The sequence below is a fragment of the Mauremys mutica genome, chromosome 1 (assembly GCF_020497125.1).
Source record: "Mauremys mutica isolate MM-2020 ecotype Southern chromosome 1, ASM2049712v1, whole genome shotgun sequence".
NCBI classification, from domain to species: domain Eukaryota; kingdom Metazoa; phylum Chordata; order Testudines; family Geoemydidae; genus Mauremys; species Mauremys mutica.
This window is the reverse complement of record NC_059072.1, coordinates 364,630,524-364,657,876: the sequence shown is the minus strand read 5'-3', so window position 1 is coordinate 364,657,876 and position 27,353 is coordinate 364,630,524. Positions and strand designations below refer to the sequence as shown.

At 44.0% G+C, this 27,353-nt stretch overlaps 2 protein-coding genes across 2 annotated transcripts; one reads left to right on the top strand and one right to left on the bottom strand.

The window, feature by feature from the left end:
* Positions 1-6,888: 6,888 nt before the first annotated feature.
* LOC123362538 (putative olfactory receptor 52P1) lies at positions 6,889-11,080 on the top strand. The gene is made up of 2 exons (XM_045002911.1): positions 6,889-6,943; positions 10,095-11,080. The coding sequence occupies exon 2, from the start codon at positions 10,139-10,141 to the stop codon at positions 11,078-11,080; it is 942 nt and encodes a 313-aa protein (XP_044858846.1). The 5' UTR covers positions 6,889-6,943; positions 10,095-10,138.
* Positions 11,081-20,521: 9,441 nt separating this feature from the next.
* On the bottom strand, positions 20,522-21,460 carry LOC123371778 (putative olfactory receptor 52P1). Its single transcript, XM_045019657.1, has one exon. The coding sequence runs from the start codon at positions 21,458-21,460 to the stop codon at positions 20,522-20,524; it is 939 nt and encodes a 312-aa protein (XP_044875592.1).
* Positions 21,461-27,353: the final 5,893 nt, after the last annotated feature.

Sequence of the window (27,353 nt, the reverse complement as noted above, 5' to 3'; positions counted from 1 at the left end):
TATGGACTTAGCCACCATGAATTTATCCAGTCCCCTTTTAAACATTGTTATAGTCCTAGCCTTCACAACCTCCTCAGGTAAGGAGTTCCACAAGTTGACTGTGCGCTGCGTGAAGAAGAACTTCCTTTTATTTGTTTTAAACCTGCTGCCTATTAATTTCATTTGGTGACCCCTAGTTCTTGTATTATGGGAATAAGTAAATAACTTTTCCTTATCCACTTTCTCAACATCACTCATGATTTTATATACCTCTATCATGTCCCCCCTTAGTCTTCTCTTTTCCAAACTGAAGAGTCCTAGCCTCTTTAATCTTTCCTCATATGGGACCCTCTCTAAACCCCTAATCATTTTAGTTGCTCTTTTCTGAACCTTTTCTAGTGCTAGAATATCTTTTTTGAGGTGAGGAGACCACATCTGTACACAGTATTCGAGATGTGGGCGTACCATGGATTTATATAAGGGCAATAATATATTCTCAGTCTTATTCTCTATCCCCTTTTTAATGATTCCTAACATCCTGTTTGCTTTTTTGACCGCCTCTGCACACTGCGTGGACATCTTCAGAGAACTATCCACGATAACTCCAAGATCTTTTTCCTGACTCGTTGTAGCTAAATTAGCCCCCATCATGTTGTATGTATAGTTGGGGTTATTTTTTCCAATGTGCATTACTTTACATTTATCCACATTAAATTTCATTTGCCATTTTGTTGCCCAATCACTTAGTTTTGTGAGATCTTTTTGAAGTTCTTCACAATCTGCTTTGGTCTTAACTATCTTGAGTAGTTTAGTATCATCTGCAAACTTTGCCACCTCACTGTTTACCCCTTTCTCCAGATCATTTATGAATAAATTGAATAGGATTGGTCCTAGGACTGACCCTTGGGGAACACCACTAGTTACCCCTCTCCATTCTGAGAATTTACCATTAATTCCTACCCTTTGTTCCCTGTCCATTAACCAGTTCTCAATCCATGAAAGGACCTTTCCTTTTATCCCATGACAGCTTAATTTACGTAAGAGCCTTTGGTGAGGGACCTTGTCAAAGGCTTTCTGGAAATCTAAGTACACTATGTCCACCGGATCCCCCTTGTCCACATGTTTGTTGACCCCTTCAAAGAACTCTAATAGATTAGTAAGACACGATTTCCCTTTACAGAAACCATGTTGACTATTGCTCAAGAGTTTATGTTTTTCTATGTGTCTGACAATTTTATTCTTTACTATTGTTTCAACTAATTTGCCCGGTACCGACGTTAGACTTACTGGTCTGTAATTGCCGGGATCACCCCTAGAGCCCTTTTTAAATATTGCAATAAGCCATGATAATAGAATGAATGCTCCTGCCTCCGGAGTCACTTCTTCCCACTTTCTACCCAAACACCCTGCACAGGCTGAGCAGCTCCAGGGGTTCCCTTTGCCCCCAGAGAGGCTGCTCAGGCTGATCTCCACTGTTTCACGGGTGCAGGCAGGCACTGAGTTTAACCTTGTCTGAGGAGGTATTTCTGTGCCTGTCACTGTGGGGTCTGGCACCTGGTTTTGGTCCTGGGTGAAGGGTGTCACTTTGCGGCAGGGCTGGAAGTTGTGGGTGTGAAGGACCCATATGGATAGGTGGACAATGCTCAGGGCAGGTACACAGACAATAGGGCAGCACTCAAGGTTGTTGGGGCATGCAGGGGGTACATGGAAAAGCTGTAGTTCTGGGGTTTGTGGGGAAGGAAGGGGGGTGCATGGACAGACAGGCAGCGCTGTTGGTTGTGGGGCAAATCACGCAGTGTACACAGAGAAGCAGCAGCAGCTCTGGGGGTTGTGGAGCAGCCAGGGGGTATACGCAGACAGACAATGCAGGGGGTTGTGAGGGTAAGCAGGGGGTGTACATGGACAGGTGGGCAGTTCTGGAGGCATGGGGTGTATATGGACAGGCAGGCAGAGATGGTTGTTGTTGGGGCAAGCAGGGATTACACGGACAGGCAGGCACATGCTGGAGCAGGGGTATGTAGACGAATAGGTGGGGAGCACTGGGGGTTGTGGGGCAGGCAGATGGTGTAGGCAGACAGGTAGGCGGCACTGCTGAAATTCATATTTTCATTTTGATTGTTGATCCAAGTCCAGTGATGGGACCTTTCCTGGTCCCAAGGACGTGTGGGTGCATCTCAGGACCTCTTTGCCCCTGCAAGCCACAGAACTTCAGCCTGGGTGTCACAACCTTGACTCAGTTTGGATTCCAATTGTTGTTATTGAATGTTATTTATGTAACTTCAGGCATTTCAGCAGTGAAAAGAATCATTGATCTTTGCTCCGCAATTGGTTCAACCTCCCCTCATATCTGACCCCCTGTCTAACCTCTCCTTCCCCATCCTAGGCTGGCCCGATTCAAGCAGCACCCTGGTAACTGTTGGTTAGATGTTGGGCTGTGTGTGTGTGCTGGCCCAGCTCTGTACACACAATTGGCACAGTAGTCCTTGAGTGAACTCCCCAATGACCAAGACAGGTTTGTTGTCGATGAAGCTCGGTACAAGTATCCTGGAGACTCTACCAGATGACTAACACATGTATGTCCGTAACAGTGGACCAGCTCAATGAACAGCGGGACTTTTCATTTTTCCCTAGGCTAGACAAAGACACTCCCTCTGAGATACGTCTTTATATTCCGACACAAACAGGTTACCTACTGCCCCTCTGACATAATTAGTTACTGTCCCTGATAGGGCTAGTTATCACCCATCTCCTTCTACGTGTTGGCTCGATAAAAACATCTGTATTATGTATTGTCATTCTGACCATATCTTTTCAGAGGTGTCAGTGTGTTCTTGTTATCCTTGGGGAATATATTTGTACCATCCTTGATATTCGGATGTTCTGGTACCACTTGATATTGGGATGTGTTTGTCTGAACGCTCTGTGACTAGCACTCCTTAGGAAGGTGTATTTCTGCAATATCAACCCTGTTCTTGTCAGATTCTCTGAGCAGGTCCTACCTCTTCCTCACAGTTTGTCTTTGCTTTATGTAAGTAAAGCTTTGTCTACTTTAGCTCAGGCCTCAAGCTTCATACCAGGCCTCTGATACAAGGTCTTATGTCATTCCCCCACTTTTTGTCTTTTTATGGGGAGGATGTTTACCCATCGTCCCGGAAAAGCATAATGTCTGGACTGAAGATGGCCCACTGGACTAAACAGTGTTATGTGGCCACCTTACTTGCCCATCTGCACATATATGCCCCATCTGTCCCATAGACTGCACATTCCCGCATACGACCGATGGACACATTTTATTTTCCAATTACTTTTTAGACCCTTATAGTAAATGTGGGAATGTTAGGCCCAGGACCATGACTGAAAAATGTAGGTTTATAATTGAGCTTTGGGGGCAATTTTAGATAATGAATATGTATGGATAATATAGATATGATATATATATATATATATTGGTATGTTACGTATGGGTATGTATGCATAGAAAGTATGTGTATATATGACAACACCTTATATCCAGTCTGAGTGGTGAGATTTGGCCCTTGTGGCAAATTCTTATTAAGGCAATTACATTTACCACCTGTGTTGTTACTGGCAGTAGATTGAGTGTTTTGAAATACTGGGATTGGCGTTATTACCGTGTGTCCCACAGTGCTGTGTGTATGAGAAGTAAAACAGAAATTTGGAGTAATAACATTACAAATGAGGCCTTTATTTATAAATGTCTTTATTTCTAAACGTAATGAGTTACTGCACAGGGCTGTTCATTCAGGTAGAGGTTACCCATACTGCTGGTTGTCACTCTTTGGTAAATTTTACTGGGCAGGAAACAGGAATGACTAGCTCCTCTGTTCCATTTGTTGTATTGCTCTGTGATGCACCCGTAGATTTGCTGTGTCAGGATTTAATATTGATCGCCAGACACTGAACAGGATTGTTTTGAATAACATGTGCGTTACTTCGGACGTAGTGTTACTGGCCCCAAAGTGTGACTGATGCTCTAAGGGAATTTATTCATCCAATTAATAGTTACCTTGTAACTAATTTTTTTAAACAATTTGGTTTTTTTTCCAAACCTTTATATTCTTTGTTGCCATTCATTTTTCTTATTAAGTATCAGAGGGGTAGCCGTGTTAGTCTGATTCTGTAAAAGCATCAAAGAATCCTGTGGCACCTTATAGACTAACAGACGTTTTGCAGCATGAGCTTTCGTGGGTGAATACCCACTTCTTCGGATGCAAGTAGTGGAAATTTCCAGGGGCAGGTATATATAAGCAAGCAAGAAGCAAGCTAGAGGTAAAAAGGTTAGATCAATCAGGGAGGATGAGGCCCTGATCTAGCAGTTGAGGTGTGAAAACCAAGGGAGGAGAAACTGGTTCTGTAATTGGCAAGCTATTCACAGTCTTTGTTTAATCCTGAGCTGATGGTGTCAAATTTGCAGATGAACTGGAGCTCAGCAGTTTCTCTTTGAAGTCTGGTCCTAAAGTTTTTTTGCTGCAGGATGGCCACCTTAAGATCTGCTATAGTGTGTCCAGGGAGGTTGAAGTGTTCTCCTACAGGTTTTCTTATTGTTACCTGGGTGCTAGACAGGTGAGGCAAGCAGGGGTAAGGAGGGAGAGAGGGTTCAGAGGTGCACAGCGGCCCACCACAGTCGCACACTGCATTCCGGGGGTCTAGTCAGAGTGTTGTGGTTCTTTTAGGGACTGGCTTCTTCTGGACTTGTTTTGAAATGGGATTAGCTTTGATTTTTGGCTTATTGTGAAAGTTGGGGTACTTATATACAGCGTGATAGTTGGCAATGCTTAACACATATTGTTTCCTTTGACTCAGGTTACCAACCAATCCAGAGTGACCAACCAATCAGTGATATGTCTTCTTCATTATTTATGATCACCCAATTTTTGTGTCATCTGCAAATTTGACCAATAGTCAGGCATGAGATGGGTAAGCAGCTGAGTTGCTGACATGTGTCGCTGCTTACACTTGTCAGTTAACAACTAACTTATTGTGATGGGATCTCTGGGGTGCAGCCTGGGACTCTGGGACCGCTGTGTCCCCTTAAGTCTCCAGCCTGGGCCGTCTCTCACAATGCTTTGCTAGTGAAGAGCAGGAAGCCCCTCCAGGTGCTGTTATCACACAGCACAACCAAATGTGGAGCTCCACATCTAGCTAGATTGCATGAATGCTTCCAGAGCCACTTACGAATTACACAGGGAAAGGCACCAGCCAAATTCCCTGTGACGTTGCACCCCATAAGACTTTATGGAAATATGCTTATGAATGTATATATGACACAACTGGAATATGTTTACATATGCCATGTAACGTATCTGTAAAGGTTAGGATCTACTGAAAATATTCATCCTATTTGTATGCATGTGTCATTGTTGTATTCGAAGTTATGAATATTGGCTGTGTGCTTGTTTGATTTTAAATGCCCTTAGTAAGGCATGTGGTCAGCTTCTTTAAAAAGGAATTTGCAAGTTAAGAAGCACTTAACAGACAATGGATCTTGGAAAGCTCCAATCCATTTAAGAAGTCTAACTGAGGACGTTCAAGTTAGCAGATGAACCATGGCTGCTACCTGTAAGTTCTGTGTCATGCTGTGACGAGGCGGTTCTGGCAGGACCCAAATGAGAGTGCCAATTCAGGACCAATTGTTCAAACAGGGCAGTCACAGCTGGGCTGGGGTTTTTCCACCTCTAAGGCAAACCAAACCAGCGAGACAAAAAGGACTTCGGTTTCACCCCACTGGCTAACCACAAGTCACACAAGCAATTTCCTTAGACAATCCAGTCTCCCAGTATCACCACCAGTGCACTCGTCCTGGGGATGAATGGTTATGAAAACCAACACCCCAATAAAAGAAAAAGGTTCTCTCGATTCCAAAGAATCAAGCCCCAGACCCAGGTCAATATACACATCAGATCTTACCCACAAATCACGCTGTTGCCAATCCTTTAGCATCTAAAATCTAAAGGTTTATTCATAAAAGGAAAAAGGTAGAGATGAGAGCTAGAATTGGTTAAACGGAATCAATTACATACAGTAATGGCAAAGTTCTTAGTTCAGGCTTGTAGCAGTGATGGAATAAACTGCAGGTTCAAATCAAGTCTCTGGAGTACATCCCCCACTGGGATGGGTCATTCAGTCCTTTGTGCAGAGCTTCCGTTTGTAGCAAAGTCCCTCCAGAGGTAAGAAGCAGAATTGAAGACAAGATGGAGATGAGGCATCAGCCTTATATAGGCTTTTCCAGGTGTAAGAACCTCTTTGTCCTTACTGTGGAAAATTACAGCAAAATGGAGTCTGGAGTCACATGGGCCAGTCCCTGCATACTTTGCTGAGTCACAAGGCGTGTCTGCCTTCTCTCCATGGGTCAATTGTGTAGCCGATGGTCCTTAATGGGCCATCAAGCAGGCTAGGCAGAGCTAACACCAACTTGTCTGGGATGTTTCCCAGAAGCACAGCACCAACTTGAAATACAGACAGTATAGAGCCAATATTCATAACTTCAACTAAAAATAATACATGCATACAGACAGCATAATCATAACCAGCAACCCATAACCTGGTCTTAGACACCTTATATGACCCCCTTTACCTAAGATTTGGTGCCACTACAGGACCTTGGTTGCAACCCATGTTCTATATGGTCCCAATTTATATGAATAACGTCACACATGCATGGACAAGTGACTTGACCGTGTGACTCCAGAACTCCATCTTGTAGCTAGAATTATACACAGGGGGAAGGAGGGGTATCCATCCACAAGAGATAGTCTATTTAAACCCCTCAGAGACCCCCTCCATTTTGTCTTCAGCTGGCTCAAGAGATAGCCTCTCCACCCCAAAGGATACCTGAAAGAAAATGGAACAAAGGACAGTAACTACAGGGGGTGTGAGTGATTGCTGGACCCAGACTACAAGGAGACTAGTCTGTAAAAAGAAGTTTACTGGAACACTTCTGAGGGTGAGGTTTTATCTGTATTCAGTTTTCTTACTGTATTAGACATAGACTTGCATTTCTATTTTATTTTGCTTGGCAATTCACTTTGTTCTGTCTGCTATTACTTGGAACCACTTAAATCTGACTTTCTGTATTTAATAAAATCACTTTGTACTTATTAATTAAACCAGAGTATGTATTAATATCTGAGGGGACCAAACAGCCGTGCATCTCTCTCTGTCAGTGTTATAGAGGGCGAACAATTGATGAGTTTACCCGGTATAAGCTTTATACAGGATAAAATGGATTTATTTGGGGTTTGGACCCCATTGGAAGCTGGGTATCTGAGTGCTGGAGACAGGAACACTTCTTAAGCTGCTTTCAATTAAGCCTACAGCTGTTAGGGGACGTGGTTCAGACCTGGATCTGGGTTTGCAGCAGGCTAGTGGGTCTGGCTCAAACCAGGCAGGGCACTAAAATCCCAAGCTGGGAGGGCAGGGAAAGCAGGGGCAGAAATAGTCTTGGCGCATCAGTTGGCAGCCCCAAAGGGGGTTTCTGTGATCCAACCCATCACATCCCCCCAGCACCGTACCTCAGGAATATACCGTCTTGCTCTGGTCAAGATGAGCAGTGCACATTTATTAATTGTTTCACCACATCATCAATGGAAAGTGGATATACACCAGCGTTTGCAAACTTGAACGGATTTACCAAACACGTCAGGAAAACTCACTGAGAAAGATAAAGAGTAAAACAAGTTTATTAACTACAAAAGATTGACTTTTTTCCTATTGCTTATAATCACTTAAAATCTGTTACCAAAAAAAAGTAAAATAAAATATAAGGACGCAGTCTAACCTCTCAACACTATGAGACTGGACATCTAGATTAAGCAGTTTTTCTCACCTCACTAGATATTGCAATTCATATTAGAGTGTTTTCACCCTTGAAACATCGCCCAGACTCCTCTGCTGGAGTCTTTTCTCTTCTCCCCCACCTATGCTGCAAGCAACAAGGATGCTCAGAAGATTGAATGCCAAGCATGGGGCCCCTGTGTTCTGTTTTATACCCTTAGTTCATGTGCTTGGAGGAAACAAGTCCAGCATATCTGGTGAGCATTGCATAAGCCAAGGTTGAGAAAGTTTCCTGGTATGGCCTTGTTCAGGTGAGTCATTGCATTGTAGGTCCCTTGCCGGACAATGGCTGTTGATGGTGGTTCAACATCTGCCCAAGCTTTGGAAACGTTTCCTTGCTGTTGTCTCTGGGGAGTTGCTGATTCCCAACTTTCAGCATGATTTAGATGACATGATCTCATAACAACAGTTGCAGTAACGATATACATATTTAGCTAGAACAATGACTTTCGGCAGATCAGAACCTTTCCCCTGATATCTCTCCTGGCATGTTTTATATGCAATATCACAATTATATATAAATGAGGAAAATAGGAGTTACAGAATGCTCCCCTGAAGTATAGAGTGTCACACTGATGTCTCAGAGAAAGATGGGTGCCTGCATGAAAGTATCTCACCAAAAGAAAAAAAGGAAGTAACGGAGGTGCAGGCCTGTCAGGGTAGTTCCTAGGAGGGTTGTGGAGCCCGGGATAACCCCCCACTCCACCCAAGGTCCCGAATCCACTCCACCCGTTCCCCTAACCCCCCACCTCTTCTTCTCCTTGCTCCACCCACGTTCCACCCATGCCCCTAACCCCTGCCTACTCTCCTTTCCCGAGTGATTCCAGGAGCCGGTGGGTGAGAGCAGGACTGGGCCAGTAGTGCTGCTGCCATCCCCTGGCCCTGCATTGCCTTGGCCTCTACCCCTCCCTTTAAAGTGGGGTTGAGACGAAGAAGCCGGGGTTCGCTGGGCCAGGCCGGTAGCACTGCTGCTCAGCCCCAGGCTGCCCAGACCCCGACGCATCCCCCTGAAGTTGGGGCAGGGTGGAGGAGCAGGGCCACAGCCCCCACCTGTCCCATGGACGGGACGGCTCTGAGGCCTGTAGCTTTAAATACCAAGACCCGTGTGGCTGTCATGCCCATTCTGTTGAGCACAAAGTCAAAGCCCAGCAGGATAATGTCTCTTTCCACAGGGAAAAGTTAGCTCTTTTCCAGTGTAGGAATTGCATCATCAATCAGACTTATGGTCCATCTAATCCAGTGTCCTTCCTCTGACAGTGGCAGCCCTAGATGCTGCAGAAGAAGATGTAAGAAACCAAGCAGCAGGTCGATGTGGGAACAACCTGACCAGCCTGAGGGGGTGACCTAATTCCTAACAGCTAGAGATTGGCTTGTGCCCTGAAACACGTGACCATACAGGCTTTCCAAAACATTTATTTAGCTGAAATGATTGTAACTGGATAGTCTCATCATAAATGCAACCTTGTATGGAAATGCGTTTCTCAGCCTAATTTCACATTTTACCAGTTTTTAATTTGCCACATTTCAGTTTAATTGAATGTCCTCTTGATATTGTATAATGAGACAGGGGAAATACATTATCAACGTACTCTCTACCAGTCAGTCATTTATAGAGTTTTCTCATGTCCCCTCTTATTCATCCCCTTTGTAAGGGAACAATCCCAGTCATTTCAACCTCTCTCTGTATGAGAGTTTCCCCAAGCCCTTGATCATTCTCATTGCCCTTCCCTGAACCCCTCTAGTTCTGCGATAGCCTGGGTGAGAAGGGTGCCCAGTACTACACAGAGGAGTCCAGAGGAGGGTGAAACATTGACTGACTGATCTCATGGCATTGCATGTTCTGTAGGGTTCCCCATTCCACTCTTCCTGGATCCCAATGTTTTTCTCAGTTTCTGTCTGGGTTTGCAGGGTAAGCAGGATTTCACAGAGCTGGGCACCATGATGCCCAGTTCTCTGTCCTGAGCTCATGCAGTTAAATTAGAACCTTGTCAGGCATTTGAGGAGTTCAGGCTTTTCCCTCCAATGGGAATACACATCACACTTATTGACATCGAAGTTCATCTGCCAACATATTACCCCTTCACGTGGCTTGGTTAGTGCCGTCTGGACTCGACTATGATCTAAATATTCTGGTGTCATCTGTAAATGTTGGCAACACACTGCTCACTCCCTTTTTAGATTGTTAATAACTATAAAATATTTACCGTAGTATTTGTTATAAAGCATGTAACTCCCCTCACTCTGCTTTTCTCCCTTCACAGGCACCTTGACCTTTTCTGAGCCCAATCTATGCATCAGCCACCTCATGGCAGCTTTCAACCTCACCCCCTCTGACTCTTCAATATTCACCCTAGTGGGGATCCCGGGCCTGGAAGCTGCTCACATCTGGATGTCCATCCCATTCTTTACGTTCTACGTTATCAGCCTGTTGGGAAATTTCACAGTTCTATTTGTTATAAGCAAAGAGCAGACCCTGCACAAGCCGATGTACCTGCTGCTCTGCATGCTGGCGCTCACAGACATCGGCATCTCTACCTCTGTAGTGCCTAAGGCACTGTGTATATTTTGGTTCAATTTGAAAGGAATTACTATGGATGGCTGTCTTACGCAGATGTTCTTCCTTCAAGCGATTTCTGTTATGCACTCGGCTGTTCTTGTGACAATGGCCTTTGATCGCTACATTGCTATATGTGATCCTCTGAGATACGCCACCATCCTCACCAATGCACGAATAGCTAAGCTAGGGCTTGTGGGTTTGACAAGAGCTGTACTCTTCGTTCTGCCCGAACCCCTGTTCTTGAGCAGACTGCGATTCTGTGCCAACCGCATTATCCCCCACACATACTGCACACACATGACTGTGGCAAAGATGTCGTGTGGTGAGGACATCACAGTCAACAGGACGTACAGCTCAGTGACAGCATTTGTATTCATCGGGTTAGACCTGACGCTCATTGCCCTGTCCTATGGTCTGATCATCAGGGCCGTCCTCAGAATCTCCTCCAAGAAAGCACACCTGAAAACCCTCAACACATGCACAGCCCACATCTGTGTGATGCTGATTTCTTATACGCCCTCCCTCTTCTCCATTCTGACACAGCGGTTTGGTCAGGGCATTGCCCCCCATGTTCACATCATCTTGGCCAACATCTATTTCTTCATCTCCCCCATGCTCAACCCTATCATTTATGGGGTCAAAACCAAAGAGCTTCGTGACAAAGTGGGCAAATACGCTCGCAGAACATGATCACTGGGTGCCACTGACTTTAAACCTGCATGACAAGAGGAGGAAGGATATCTGCTCATCAGTCAAGGATAATCTCTTCCAGTTTGGCTGAGCTCAGCATTGTGGGAGTACAGTGTGAGAACTTCCTCACACCTAAGGTCTTATAACTCCATGACCAAGCACTGTTTTGTCTGTTGCTGAGTTCCCTCTCTCTGACCATCACCTGATTTATTTCAGCATCACTCATCAGCTCCCACCCCACATACCCTGCTACTTGGCCTTTCCTTGACTTTCAAGAACACTAAAATATAAGTCCCTGTGTGAACAGGGTTCTGGATCAGTTTGGACAAGCAGACGCTATGTTTTCAGATAGCCAGAGTCAAAGAAAGAAACTACAAGGCTGAACTTCTTTATCATATGTGCACAACATATATCTATTTTTTCTATATCCAATCTTTCAGGAAGCCTGGATGATAAACCAAATGTTTCATTTGGGAAGTGCTAATACTAGAATCTGCTGTAGCAATTGAGGACATTCTACTGGAGTTTGTTGAGAGTTTTGAAACTGTTTTTGAAAACAGGACTGCTGTGTTAAACTACGATATCATCTTTGAGTCAAATAGAAGATTAGGGTTGGAAGAGATCTCAGAAGTCCATCTACTACAATCCCTTGCCCAAAACAAGACCAACCCCAACTAAATCATTCCCAAATCATACCCAACTAAATCACAATGTACCACCTTGCACAGATGTTTTTGGAGTTGCTTTTCAGATGGAATATTTACAATACACACTAGCTATTTCTCTAAACAGGTGTTGAGATTTCATGTTGGAGTTTGTAAAACAGGACAACTAAGTTTAGCAGTTTTGGGTTGAAGATCTCAAACACTTCTTTCATTACTGTCACTATCTTTTAGCCATGCTGAAGCAGAACAATTGTTTTCTCAGATGAACTGGATAGAAACAAAAGTGCACAACAAGATGCAAGAGGAACTATAAAACCATTCTTAATGTTAGGGTGTATATGCAATGATACAAGGTCTGCTGTGAAGAGTTTACATCAACGAAGGAAATGATTGCACTTGTCACTACTTATGTACAACCAGCATCAGAAATATTCTACTTCTGACAAAGATCGCAAAGATGAAATGTTACCGTTTAGAGGCTAACAGAAACAAATTAATTCAGCTCAAAATATGGACTTTGGCTATCACAATGCATTCAAAAAAATAATATAGTACTTTTATTGTTGTTTTTGTACTACCTTTGTGTTATTTTTAACGTCATTCACCATTTTTTGTTTCAAACATCTGCCAACCCTCAGTCAGGATACAAGTTCCAGTACTAGGGTTTTGAATGTTAATTGGATTTTCATTTCATTTTGTTGCTAACGTGAGGGAACTCCTGCTGGGGCTTGTAGCTTTTTTTTTCTTTAATCAGATCTGTACTATCTATCTGAGAAAAATATTCTTTGTTACTTGATGTATGGACCAATGTGCTAATAAAAACAACATCAACAAAAACAACCCTTTGTTTCAATAAATAGATCGGGCTTCTTTAGGGTTAGTTTTTAAGTGACTTTGGGCCATTAATGCAGTAGAAAGCTGGCAACCACAAGCCCAGAGATGTGCCAGAGGCAGAACAGCAGCACTGAGGCAGAGGTGGGGGGCTGAGGCAGACCGGAGCCAGGAGCTGGGGCAGCAGGGAGCAGCTGCACATATGGGAAATCAGGGCTGAGCTACAGCAGGGAACCGCAGAGCCAGAGCCAGGATAGTGGGTACTGGCCTGAGCACAAGTAACAGAGCAGCTGAGCGTGATGACCGGCTGGGGGGAGCAAGGTGGGGCCATGGGCAGAGGGCCCAGCACAGAGAGACATTGCTAGACAGGAGGGCTTTGAAGGCTGGACTCAGAGAGGGGGATGTGAACTCAATGGGGGCAGGGGGATGATGCTGGGGGGAAGGGACCTGCCACCTAGAGCAAGTGTTTTACCCGTGGTATCTGCACAGTGCATCCAGAGATGGGAGGGAGGCCTGGCACATGTGAGGAACAGACTGAGAACTTTTCTTACATCCCAGAGATGAGTGTTTTGGGTGGTTCCCATAGAGCAGGTTCCTTGTTTCCCTGAACTTTTTTCCATGTATTCCTTATTTTTCTGACCATTGCTGTTTAAGAAATTGTATGTGGTTTGAATGTCATGCAGTGATTGCAGGTCAGGGAAGTGCTGGTGCAGAGAGAGTGCCCCAGAGTGGGGGCACCCTAACCCCTGTCCTAAGTGATCACCACGAGACTGCGGGTCAGACCCAGTGTGTGTCCTGGGCAGTCCGGGCGACGAGCCAGGGTGACACACTAAAGGGGTCGCAGTTTGATACCTCCCACCTGGTCTGATCTGCCAACCAAGAGCCAGCTGGGCTTACAGAGGCAGGCAGGCAGCCAGACAAGAGAGAGACAGCGCTGGCGAGAGTGAAACCAAGCTGCAGCTTGACCAGGCAGACGCTCACCCACGTAACTCCTCCAGTGGGAACAGGGGTGCACAGGGCTCTACGCTCTCCCAGGACAGAGGTCCCCCTGCGTTAGAGCCATGCCTGGAGTGGGGCTGGGCTGGATCTCTGGGATGGGTGGCTGAGGTTGGTGCGGGGAAGGATGAGGGGTGTGCATTCCAGCAGGTCTATATGTCCTAGCTGAGGGCTTGGGGCCTCCAGGCTATCTAGGTTGCAGTGGTGGTGGGCTGCACTATCCTCCCTTAAAAGCTCCACACTTGTCCACGGAAAAGCTTGCTCTTTCCGCCCTGTACTGATAGCAGGTAGGGGAGCACACACCTGGCTCCACACAGGTTAGCACCTGTGATATATGGCGGGGGGCAGCTCCCTTTTGTGATCAGCCAACTATTCAGTTAGCTATAGAATCCTCCTTAGCAGCTGTACCCGAATTGCCTTACCTGTAAAGGGTTAAAAAGTCTCACTGCTCTGCATAGGTAAAAAGAAGGGAGTGGGCACCTGGCCAAAAGAGCCAATAGGAAGGCTAGAACTTTTTAAAATTGTGAAAAAAAACCCTCCCCTTTTGTCTGTTTGTTGTTCTCTTGGCTGCAGAGAAACAGGCAGCAGCTGTACTGTAAGAAGCTTGAGGCCAGGTATGAAAAATCATCCGTATCATACCCAGATATGTAAGTAGATCAGGAAATGTCTAGGAAGATGTGATTGGGTTTCTCTCTTTTTATTTCTTTATGGCTTGTGAATTCCTCTGTGATAAACCCAGGTGGGTTTGGTTTGCTTGGTAACCTTGAAGCTGGACCCCAAGAAGCTATTCTTGATGCTTAATTCCTGCAGATGCTCTTTTAAAATCTAGTATCAGAGGGGTAGCCGTGTTAGTCTGGTTCTGTAGAAGCAGCAAAGAATCCTGTGGCACCTTATAGACTAACAGATGTTTTTGCAGCATGAGCTTTCGTGGGTGAATACTTCTTGCATCCGAAGAAGTGGGTATTCACCCACGAAAGCTCATGCTGCAAAAACATCTGTTAGTCTATAAGGTGCCACAGGATTCTTTGCTGCTTCTTTTAAAATCTAGTAACAACCTGAGTTTCCAGATGCATTTTCTTTCTTCTTGTTTTAATAAACTCTAACTTTTTCAAGAACATGATTGGATTTCTGTGTCTTAAGAGGGTTGTGCACATGTTTTTTAGTTAGCTGGTGGCAACAGCTGGTTTCTTCTTTCTTTTCCTGTCTCAGTTCTTCCCTGGAGGGGGGGTTAAAGGGCTTGAGAGTATCCCACAGGAAGGAATTCCCAAGCGCGCCTTCCTGGGCTCTCAAAGGTGTTTTGCACTTCAGTGGTGGCAGCACCTACCCATCCAAGGTCAGAGAGAAGCTGTAATCTTGGGAGTTTAATAACAGCCTGGAGTGGCCAGTATTAATTTTTAGAGTCCTTGCAGGTCCCCACCTTCTGCACTTGAAATGCCAGAGTGGGGAATCAGCCTTGATGGAGCCCCATACTAACCCAGGGGGCTGCAGCCTGCTCCCATCCCTCTCCTGCAGATTGGTGATACATGTAAGTAAAATAAAATAAAATAATATAAAAATAAAAGATGGAGAACTGGCAGAAGGGTCAGAATCTGGGGGGAGCATGGGCTGTTATAACAGGAATAAGGGAGGGACAAGACAGAATTAGAGTGAGAAATAAGTCAGTATCTTACATATCTGTGTATTAATGTGAAAAGTATAGAGAATAATCAGGAAGAACTCAAAATGCTAATAAATAAAAAACAACCTTTACATAGTTCAGTGGTTCTCAAACTAGGAATTGGGTCCCCTCAGGGGCTAACAAGGTTCTTACATATGGGTCACGGGCTGTCTGCCTCCATACAAATGCCGCTTCACCTCCAGCATTTTAATGATCTTAAATATATTTAAGTGTTCTAATTTATAGGTGGGGGTTGCCTAGATGCTTGCTATGTGAAATGGGACACCAGTACAAAAGTTTGAGAACCATTGACACAGTTGTCATCACAGAGACTTGGTGGGATAATATGCATGGCTGGAATATTAGTATAGGAAGGTAAAGCTTGCTCAGGAAAGATGGGAATGAAAAATAGAGTGGATGCGTTGCCTTATATAATAATAAAAAAGTATATACTTGGACTGAGGTTAAGATGGAGATAGGAGACAGATTTGTTGAAGGTCTCTGGGTAAGAATAAAAGGTGTATAATCAGGATTGATGTCATCATAAGGGTCTACTGCAGACCACCTAACCAGGAAGAAGAGATGAATGAGGCTTTTTTAAAATAATCAACAAAATCATCCAAAGCACAGGACTGCAGAGTTATGGGGAACTTCATCTATTCTGATATCTGTTGGGAAAATAACATAGCAGGGCACAGATTATCCAACAAGTTCTTGGAATGTATTGGAGACATTTTTTTTTCTATTATTTCAGAAGGTGGGGAAAACTACTAGGGGAGAGGTTGTTCTACATAAGAACGTCAGAATGGCCATACTGAGTTCCACCAAAGGTCCATCTAGCCCAGAATCCTGTCTTCTCGTAGAATATAGAATATCAGGGTTGGAAGGGACCTCAGGAGGTATCTAGTCCCACCCCCTGCTCAAAGCAGGACCAACCCCAACTAAATCATCCCAACCAGGGCTTTGCCAAGCCGGGCCTTTAAAACCTCTAAGGAAGGAGATTCCACCACCTCTGTATGTTATACCAATAAAATAAAAACCAGCAGGATCTTATTAAAGGGGAAAAGACATTTATGTCACGTTTAAATACAATAATAAAACAAAACAGTAAACAACGTTGTTTGACTACTTATTCCTATTACTACTTATATATATTTTCATTCACACAATCATTCATCCAAGTTCTGTATAGATGTTATAGTTACCAGCCTGGAAGTTGCTCGTGACAGAATACTGGCCAGGTATCCTGTCCACGAGAGTGGAGTCGAGTCCATGTAAGATGCGCACCTGATGCTCCTGGAGGGTGGTAGCAGAACCAGAGACTCAAAGTTCTTAATCTTTAGAGTCCATTTTTATAGGGATTTATTGCTATGTCAGTCTATGGGAATTGCTTCATCCTGCTGTTGCTGAATCAATCAGCAGGTAGCACATTCCTGATGGCTCCGTGCTGTCAGATGTTGTTTTTTCTCATCCTTTGAGATGGCGGGGTGGATTCCAGTTTGCCGGGGTCATCTGGTTGTTCCCACTTAAGGCCTTCTTCAGCCAACGGATACTGCATTCCTCGGCTGGCACCTCCCTGACCATTCATGTAAACCAAGCATTCATTCACGTACATTCCTTCTTTTAATCACATTTAGGTTACTGTCCCCACCACTTTCGGGATGTTACTAATTTATTTGAGACTCCCTGCCCTTTGAATACAGAGGGAGAGTGGGTTTTTTTCTGTGCTGCCTCTAAGAGCAGTTGCCATTACAATGTACCATTTTGAGTGGAGGGTTAATTAAGGGCATACTGTGTTTGTTTACACCATATCAATTACAGAGTATTGCTTGGAGCGCAGAGTCAAATGCTGGCTCACCTCTCACAGCGGTGGTCAATTACAAAGTATCAATTACAGAGCATGCTTAGAGAACAGAGTCAATTGACTGCAAGTTTTACATAGCAATAAAGTATCTTTCTGAGAACAGATGCAATCAATGGCTTACAAGTTTCACACAGACAGTAGCTTGTAAGTTAACAATAAATCCAAAAGATATTTTACTTGGTAATGCTATGAGATTTAAATTATGGATGTAAATTATGTGGGAGCAATTATGGGGAATCACTTTCATTTCTAATATAAACCTTCTTTAATATCCCTACACCTATGTAACCCATTCCAGTGCTTCACCACTCTCCTAGTGAAAAAGTTTTTCCTAATATCCAACCTAAACCTCCCCCTCTGCAACTTGAGACCATTGCTCCTTGTATTGTCATCTGCTACCACTGAGAACAACCATGTTCCATCCTCTTTGGAACCCCCTTTCAGGTAGTTGAAAGCAGCTATCAAATCCCTCCTCATTCATCTCTTCTGCAGACTAAACAATCTCAGTTTCCTCAGCCTCTCCTCGTAACTCATGTGCTCCAGCCCCCTAATCATTTTTGTTGCCCTCCGCTGGACTCTCTCCAATTTTTCCACATCCTTCTTGTAGTGTGGGGCCCAAAACTGGACACAGTACTCCAAATGAGGCCTCACCAGTGCTGAGTAGAGGGGAATGATCACATCCCTCGATCTGCTGGAAATGCTCCTACTTATACAGGCCAAAATGCCGTTAGCCTTCTTGGCAACAAGGGCACACTGTCGATTCGTATCCAGCTTCTCATCCACTGTAACCCCTAGGTCCTTTTCTGCAGAACTGCTGCCTAGTCATTCGGTCCCTAGTCTGTAGCAGTGCATGGGATTCTTACGTCTTAAGTGCAGGACTCTGCACTTGTCCTTGTTGAACCTCATCAGGTTTCTTTTGGACCAATCCTCTAATTTGTCTAGGTCCCTCTGTATCCTGTCCCTACCCTCCAGTGTATCAACCACTCCTCCCAGTTTAGTGTCATCTGCAAACTTGCTGAGAGTGCAGTCCACGCCATCCTCCAGATCATTAATGTAGATATTGGGGGGGAAAAAACGGCGCCAGGACCAACCCTTGCAGCACTCCGCTTGATACCAGCTGCCAACTAGACATGGAGCCATCAACACTACCCACTGAGCTAAACTTTTTTTTGTTTAGCCACAGTGGCACTTTTTTGGACCTCTTACTATATTTTTTAATTTGGGGGTATACATTTAAATTAAGCCTCTCTGATGGTGTCTTCAAAAAGTTTCCATGCATCTTGCAGGCGTTTCACTTTTGGCACTGTACCCTCTTCATTTCTGTTTGCCTCATTTTTGAGTAGTTCCCTTTCTCAAATTAAATTCTACTGTGGTGGGCTCCTCTGGAGTTATTCCCACCCCAACAGCAGAAATAAAAATGTGTAATGTAGTTAACCCCATTTGCTTACTTGACGGGTTGGATTAAAGGGAACAACTACTGCAATAAAGGAGTTCATTTACTCAATCCATTTCTGGGTCCTTCTGCTCCTATCCATCGCTAACAATCTCAACACCTCATTTTGACATCTTGGACAACAGCAATGGTAACATCAGCTGTGCAAAGCAGTAAGTTATTTGATTCCAAGGTGATGTCATAGTTTAACACTGCAGACTGTTGCCCAGGTTTTTCAGAACCTCCAGAAGGGGCAACTTAACTATTTCACTCCCTGTGGTATCAGGCATAAATCAGTAGGAACACAGCAATTCTGTCTGATCAAGGATTAAATGCTAGTAAGCATGCTGGGGTCTAGCATTGCAATTTATTAGATTTAAGCACACATGGTAGAGGGCTTTCCCTTCACCCCCTCCCCTTTGTTCTTGTCACACAGACAGAAAGCAGAAATCTGAAGTGCCGACAATGTGATGCTGGGGTTCGTTTCCAGCAAGCATGGCATGTATTCCACAGAGCCTTGTTTCCCACTGTCCCATTCCCAGTTCTGACGCCGCAGAGCCTTGCCCTGTGTCCTCAATCCCCCCTCCCCATTCCCATTTCCTCCTTCTTAGCAGCCTCAGATATACCTACAACGCACGCCCTTGGCAACTTATGGTCATGTTCCATTTTGGAAAGTCATGAATCTAGGGTCTTGGTCCCACGCCTTTTGTATTCTGTGGGAAGGATGAGGAATCAGGTTGGGATATGGCCAGGAATAGGACATATTTGCCTTGCCTTGAGAGAAGAGCCAGCAGCCTTCCAGTGTATGCTCATAGGTTATACTCCCCCCATACCCTGTAGCACTTTAGCGCTACCCTTAGCTTTTCTCATTGTACTAAAAGCCCCATCTGGTTGTGGGAAATGCAACACACAGAGTCTTTGTTCATTCTTCTTCATACATATTAATGTAAGATATGAGAGTATCAAAAAGTCAAACCCAAAATTCTATCTCAGGCTGGCAAACAAGCCTATATACTAACAACACATAAGTAAATATCTGGGCTGCTCTAAACCTATTGCTTATGTCTAACATCTGGAATGGTATTGAGTAATTAACAGCAGGTTCACAGAGACCAGTTTTTCATCTGCTGGGTTAAAATGGTGTTTAGGAAAAATGTTTCTCAAGATGGCTTCAGACGACTGCTCCAAAGTGCACTGTATTAGCTAATCTTTTATACTTTGAACAACACACATAGCACATAACGACCCCTACTGGATCATCTCTTTTTTGACCTTTCAATAAGCATCTAATATCAGAGGTATCGACACTCAAGGTTTTTATCCATTTATCACCTTTGATTCTCACTTATATACTTGTCTTTCCCTTTCTCCCATTCTGATTAGCAGAAACTGCCACCTGAATTTTGATCTTGCATCTAAAAGCCTGCTTTCCAATTAACCCTGAACTATGAGGAGTTCTATCTTGTTAGTTCATAGTGGCTGAGTGCACAAAATATGGTTACTGCTGGTTTGATCATATTCTGGTGAACACCCGCCCAAATTTAGGAAAACACATTACAGTTCTCAAAAACACACAGTTTCACAACTCTCATGCAGTGCTGTAGTTGCTTTACTTTTCTTTGACTATCAGAAAATGTGGCTTCATTGAGTTTAACGGACAAGGACCCTGTTGACACAGGAAAGTCACCTTGGTTCAGAAAACTGCAGTATGTTCTGTAGTCTGGAACTCACAGAAAGGCCAAGGGACAGCAGGATAGAGAATGGAAGCTAATGGGTGACACTGAAAGATCAGGAGATGCTCAGAGAGAGGGAACTCAGCAACAGAGAGAGCAGTGCTTGGTGATGGAATGATAAGACATTAGGTGTGAGGAATTTCTCAGACTGTGAACTTCCACAATGGTGTGTTCAGCCAAACTAGGAATGAACACCCGTGATTAACAAGGAGATATCATTTTGCCCTCTTGTCACACATGTTTAAAGTCAGTTCCCCCAGCGATCACATTCTGCAGATGTATTTAACCACTTTGTCACGAAGCTCTTTAATTTTAACCCCATAAATGATAGGGTTAAGCATGGTGGGGAGAAGGACATAGAGGTTTGCCAAGATGATGTGAACATGGGGAGCGATGCCCTGACCAAACCGGTGTGTCAGAGTGGTGAAGAGGACAGAAACATAAGAAATCAGCACCACACAGATGTGGGCTGTGCAGGTGTTGAGGGCTTTTTGATGGGTTTTCTTAGAGGAGATTCTGAGGACAGCCCTGATAATCAGACCATACGACAGGACAATGAGTTTCAGGTCTAACCCAATGACTAAAAACACTATCACCAAGCCGTACATCCTGTTCACTGTGATGTCCCCACATGACGTCTTTGCCACAGCTATGTGATCGCAGTATGTATGAGGGATAATGCGGTTGGCACAGAATGGCAACCTGCTGAGGAGCAGGGGCATGGGCAGAATGAAGAGAACAGCTCTTATCAAACCCACAAGCCCTAGATTAGCTATTCGTGTGTTGGTGAGGATGGTGGCGTATCTTAGTGGGTTACATATAGCAACATAGCGATCAAAGGCCATTGTCACGAGGACGGCTGAGTGCATCGTATAAACCGCGTGTAGGAAGAATGTCTGGGTGAGGCAGCCACCCACAGTAATGCTTTTCAAATAGAACCAAAATATACACAGTGTGTTTGGCACGGTGGATGTAGAAATGCCGATATCTGTGACTGCCAGCATGCAGAGAAGAAGGTACATTGGCTTGTGCAGGGTCTGTTCTTTGCCTACAACAAACAGAACTGTGAAATTTCCCAACAGGCCAATAATGTAGAATATAGAGAAAGGGATGGAAATCCAGATGTGGGCAGCTTCCAGACCAGGGATTCCCTTTAGGATGAATGTTGAAGGGTCAGAGGGGGTGAGGTTGAAAACTGCCATGAGATGGTTGATGTATCAATTAGGCTCAGAGATGCTCCAGGTGTCTGTGAGGGGAGAGAAGCACATCAAGGGGGATTATTCACTTTATAACAATTATTACAGTAAATATTTTTATAGTTATTACCAATCTAGAAAGGGGGGTGAGCAGTTAGTTGCCAACATTTACAGATGGCACCAGAATATTTCAGTCATAGTCAAGTCCAGAGAACTCCTCAGAGGGAGGAGGTACACGGCCAGCATGCTGGCAGATGAATTTCAGTGTCACTGACCGCAGTGTGTATGCCCATTGGAGGTAAAAACCTGAATTCCTTAAAATCCTTACAGGGACCTGGGCATCATGGTATGCAGCTCTGTGAAACCCTACTCACAGTGCAAGCAGGGACAGAAACTGAGCAAAATATTGGGATTCAGGAGGAGTGGGGTGGAAAATCATACAGAAAATACAATGCCCTGAGATCAGTCAACGTTTCACCATTCACTGCACTCCTCCATGTAGTACCAGGCACCCTTCTCATACAGAATATTGCAGGACCAGAGAGGTTTGGGGAAGGGCAACAAGAATGATTAAGGGCCTGGGGGAAACTCATATGAAGATAGGTGGAAAAGACTGGGATTGTTACCTTACAAAGGACATGAATAAGAAGGGACATGAGAAAAGTCCATGAAATACTCATTGGTAGAGAGCTGATCGAGAACGTGTTCTCCCTGTCTCATAACACAAGATCAAGAGGATATTCAATTAAACTGAACCGTGGCCAATTCAAAACAGATACAAATAGAATGCATTCTCCATGCAGTGCCTAATTTGACTGAGAAACTTATTGCCACAAGAGGTTGTTGAGGCCATGAGCTAAGTAAGAATCAAGAAGGGTTTGGACATTTACATAGATAGTAAGATTACCCAGTTAGAATAGTTACAGCTAAATAAATATTTTGGAAAGCCTGTATGCTGATGTGTTTCAGGGCACAAGCCAATCTCTAGCTGTTACGCATTAGGGCAATGCTCTCAGGACTGTCAGGTTATCTGCCTCCATCCACTTACTGCTGGGTTTCTTACACTTTCTTCTGCAGCTCCTAGGGCTGTCACTGTCAGAGAGAGGCCATTGGTCTAGATGAACCATAGGTCTAGTCCACAATGCCATTCCTATATTGCAAAGGAGCCAAGTTTCCCTCAGGGAAATAGAGGTTATCGTGCTGGGTTATGACTCTGTGCTCAGCAGAATGTGCACAAAGGTCTTGATATTCAGAGTTCCAGGCCTGCATCTCTGTTACTTCCCTTGTTTCTTTTGGTGGGACACTGTCTTGCAGGCACCCAGCTTTGTCTGAGACATAAGTTAGAGATGTTTACTGACAAGTGTAAGCAGAGACATGTGTCAGCAAATCAGCTTCTAGCCCTTCTCATACCTGAAGTTTGCAGATAACACAACAATTGGGGGAACGTAAATAAAGAAGAGGACAGGTCACTGATTCAGAGAAATCTGGATTGGTTGGTAAACAGGGTAGTAGCAAATAATATGCATTCTAATATAGCCATGTAGATATCTACATCTAGGAACAAAGAATGCAGGTGATGCTTACAGGATGGTGAACTATCATAGGAAGTGCAATGACTGTGAAAAAGATTAGGGAGCCTGAAGAGATAATTAGCTAAACATGAGCTCCCATTGTGACCCTGTGGCCAAAACAGCCAATATGATCTTTGCTGATAACCAAAGGAATCGCAAGGAGAGACAGAGAACTTATTTTACCTCTGTATTTTACACTGCTCGAACTGCAGCTGGAATCTTGTGTCCGGTTCTGGTGTCCGGGGTTAAAGACTGATGTTGGTACATTGAAGAGGGTTCAGATAATTGTGATAAGAATTAGTACAAGATGAGAAAACCTGCCTTATAGTAATAGACTTAAAGAGCTCAATCTATATTGTTTAACAAAGATGGTCAAGGGCTAACTTGATAACAGTCTGTAAGTACATACATGGGGAACACAATATTTAATAATAGGCTTTTCAGCCCAGTATACAGAGGTGTAACAGGATCCAGTGGCTGGAAGCTGAAGGTGAACAATTGAAATAAGATGACATTTTTAAACAGTGAGACATAAATTTTTTATCGGTGACTGTAATTAACCATTGGAACTATTTTCCGAGGGGCCTCGCAGATTTTTCATCACTGAGAATTTTGAAATCAAGGTTGGATGTTTCTCTATAAGATATGCTCTAGGAATAATTTTGGGGAAATTCTCAGGCCTGTGTTATACTGACAAGATGATCACAATGGTCCCTTCTGGCTTTTGAATCTCCTAACATGTCATCTGAAGTCAGCTGGAGGCATTTTCCTGCAAGCTCATGTCTCAGCTTACTGAAGGCAAATTTTCTATTCGTGACCAGGTTGAATTTAGCCCTATAAGGAGAAATTGTCATGTGACCATGGCGACTTGAAAATGTTACACTAGGTGTGTATTTCATGAGGCTGAGGGATCCCATGAGGCACTGCATGGATGAACATTTTGGGTGAGAAAAATAATGATTTGACCCTATAAAGTGTCTGCAGTGAGGAATGAATGTACAACAATCAGCATGAATGGCTAGTAGGGCTGGCTAGCAAATGGTCCCAGAGCATTCTGGGTTTAACGTCTGTGTCCCAGTAGTTTCTCCATATTGCAGCTGTATTTATCTAGGCCCTCATATTACCATGTCCCAAAATTGACCACTCTCATTATATAATGTGCATACTTCTCAGCTTGCGAGTTGTTCCTGTTTAACAGTCCTTGAAACACCATGCCTTGCATATGGGTGTAACAAGAGAAGCCACACAAGTGCCTTGGCTTTTGCCACTCATGTATGAGATTCCTCACCGGTGAGACACAGTCACTGATTACCTCCTAGCCAAGGGGGCAGGTGTGATAAGAGGCACCTCACCTCCTGCAAAGGAAGAGCTGTGGGGAGACTGAGAGGTTGTTGGAGCCAGGAATGAGATACTGGAGACCAGTGTGCTGTTGGAATTGGGGCAAGCTGGGTTGTGGAAGGAGAGTACGGACAGAGGGGTCAGAGCGTGATGGGAGATTGAAGCAGCTGATGACAAAGTGTGATGGGTTCCAAGTTAGATTGATTATGAATTAGCAATTTCTCAACCTGATTGATAATACAAGCCATCTGGCAGAATCTCAAGGCACAACTGTAGCCCTAAGGATTAATCTGCTTATTTGTATAAATATATATTTTCTTATAAATTTGAGTATTTGATGTAATAGGCTTATACATTTATATAGTTTGGCTATAATGCAAAAGACTTACAGGCCAAAACCCTGTATGTTAAGCTAAGGCAAAATTAGCAGATTTGGAGACCGTTACCAAGAAAAGTAAAAACAGATAAAACACCCTCGCAGATGTCTAGAGACCTTTTGCCTAAACTAATAGACAAGGGAGGATGGCAAAGGGGATTTTTCCACAGACCTAACAAGTACACCACACGTGCATACATACCAGTCATGCATACGCACATACACATTAGCCTATGGGGTAAGTGTACCCTAACGTTTCTGTGGGGGAAGAATGAAATTTGGGAATAAGAGGAAGGATTTCCGACCAATGCCCTATAAAGAGGTGATGCATCTCGCTATTAGGGAGGCAATTTACCTGCCTATCTACTTCTGTCTACTCTTCATTTGCCTCCACCTTCAACAACGTATCGATGCTACCCCTCTATGATGGCTATTAACTATTAATAGGCCATCCTTTATTTCTTTTCAAACTTTGTTTTAAGGGACTAGACTAAGCTTGGGTTCCCCTACGCCTTATTTACAGTTTAAAACTTATTGAGTTAAGTTAAAAAGTAAACAGCTTTAACAGCTCTGCATTTAGCTTCCTCTGCTAGAGGTGTGGTTGATATCTGCTAGAGGTTCCTCTGCCACAGGCGTGGTCAATATCTTCCAACACCCGGTTATTAAAACAAAGTGTGAGTATTAACAAAGTTTGCAGCACATAATATTGTATTATCATCTGTATCTCTTGAATAACAGTAATACAATTGTAACTCTGTAATTCTAACTGTTTTACCACTTGCTCACTATTTCATTGATTTTAAAAAAAGGTCTTTATGACTATATCTGTCTCAGTGTGAGCTTCCTGTCATACCCCCAAAAGGTCCTTTTATAAACTCTGTGAAGCCTAATTCAGGATGAACTTTATCTTCTGATCAAACAAATTGGCGAGCCAAAACCCACACTAATTAATACCCATAATAATTATTAATATTATTTTTAACGTTATTAATTAATTAAAATTAATCAAATGCAATTAGATTAAGTGAATAAATCAAATCAACGTTACTAACACACCCCAAATCAGGCTACACATCCTGCATTTGCTTTGGAGCTTGGGTTTCTCAGGTTCCCATACACAGGCGAGAAATCCCATTAGCCTGGGTCCAGCACTTCCCCCAGTTCAGTCTTTTTTCAAGAGTCCTTTTGTGTGGGGAGTGAACAACCAATGCTGTCACCCACAGCCTTATTTAGCTTTAGTGTATGACAGGAACCCTTTGTTTCAAAACTTGCTTCTCACACCAGTTCTAAGCCTGCAAGCTTGAGATTTCAGCAACTCTCCTGTCAGATCTTCTTTGGTCCAAACAAGCTCACCCATCCATAGAGGCCACCGGATGACTCCAGTTAAAGTCACTGGAGACTCATGGACAGTGTGAATCAGGCCATTTATTTAAGTCCCTACGTTTGGCTTTAGGGTCCTGTTGAGAATTCTGCCATTGAACTGAATGGGATCAAGATTTCAACCTTAGTGTTTAACTTTTGGCTCTCAGCTGTAAAAATCACAGCTTCACATCCTGCTACAGAAAGCGCTATTGTGTGGAGCTCTGGAAGAGTCTGAAGGAACTGATCTTAAAAACAAATATGTGTCTAAACTATTTACAATAATTTTGTAGTTCCAATTTTACCAGGTAAATCCCTTGGTGCTTCTGACGATACTAAACAGTTCAATTAACTGTGCTGGTGAATTCCAGTCCAGATGGTTTTTGACTTGAACCCTTGAACACTTCCTGAGCCCTTAGCACTAACTTTAATGCAGATATAGGCAACTCACCGAAATCCCGCTCAGCAGAGAGTGGAAATCTCCTTATTGTGACAGGAAGGCAGAGCTCTGAGTATCAGCATATGAATCCCACATGTCTGACACTCTGTGTTGGACAGCAACCTTTATGATTCCCTTGTACAGACCCTGAGGACTTTTGGGTTGGCAGGACTCCCAGACAATTCCCTCAGCTTCGTGAGCTGTGGGATGAGCAGAAAATGAATCCTGGAGAACTGCAGCTCAAGTGCCTCCCCCGGGAGTGAATGAATGATTTGTCAATGGTAGACACTCAGATTGTCAGGGCAAACTGAATCTTGCAGACTTGATAGAGTGGTGCAGAGAGAAAAGGAAGAGCCAAAGCTTAGACGTACTCATTTATCTATCAGCATTTCCCTGCTGCTGCTCATTGTCATAGAGTCTGAGCATCTTCTCCTCCCCTCCCAGGTGACGAGCCCTGTGCTGAATCCCCAAGAATGTGACATGCAATGGAAAGGCTCTCGCAGATCCTTGTTTCCAACACAGAGTAACAGCCCCTCCCATCTGATAGCCTCTGTCTGACCGAGGGCAGCACAGATTGCCCTGCTCAGTCGTAAATCCCCATAGCGCAGTACCGTGCCATTGGCAGAAACAGCTTCCTGAGCATCTTCAGTGATCAGCATGTGCCCTGAAGCCTGTGGGCTGCGAGAGAAAATGCACAGGCTGTAATTAGCATAGGGAGGGTGGAGGGAGATTTTCAGAGGCACAGATGTGAAATAAGTGCCCAGTCTCCTTCCACATTGAATGGGACTCAGGTTGTTAAGGCACAAAGGCAGTAGG

Bases quoted from the DNA above. Each gene is read 5' to 3' on its own strand.
- LOC123362538 (XM_045002911.1), top strand. From the start codon at position 10,139: ATGGCAGCTTTCAACCTCACCCCCTCTGACTCTTCAATATTCACCCTA.
- LOC123371778 (XM_045019657.1), bottom strand. From the start codon at position 21,460: ATGGCAGTTTTCAACCTCACCCCCTCTGACCCTTCAACATTCATCCTA.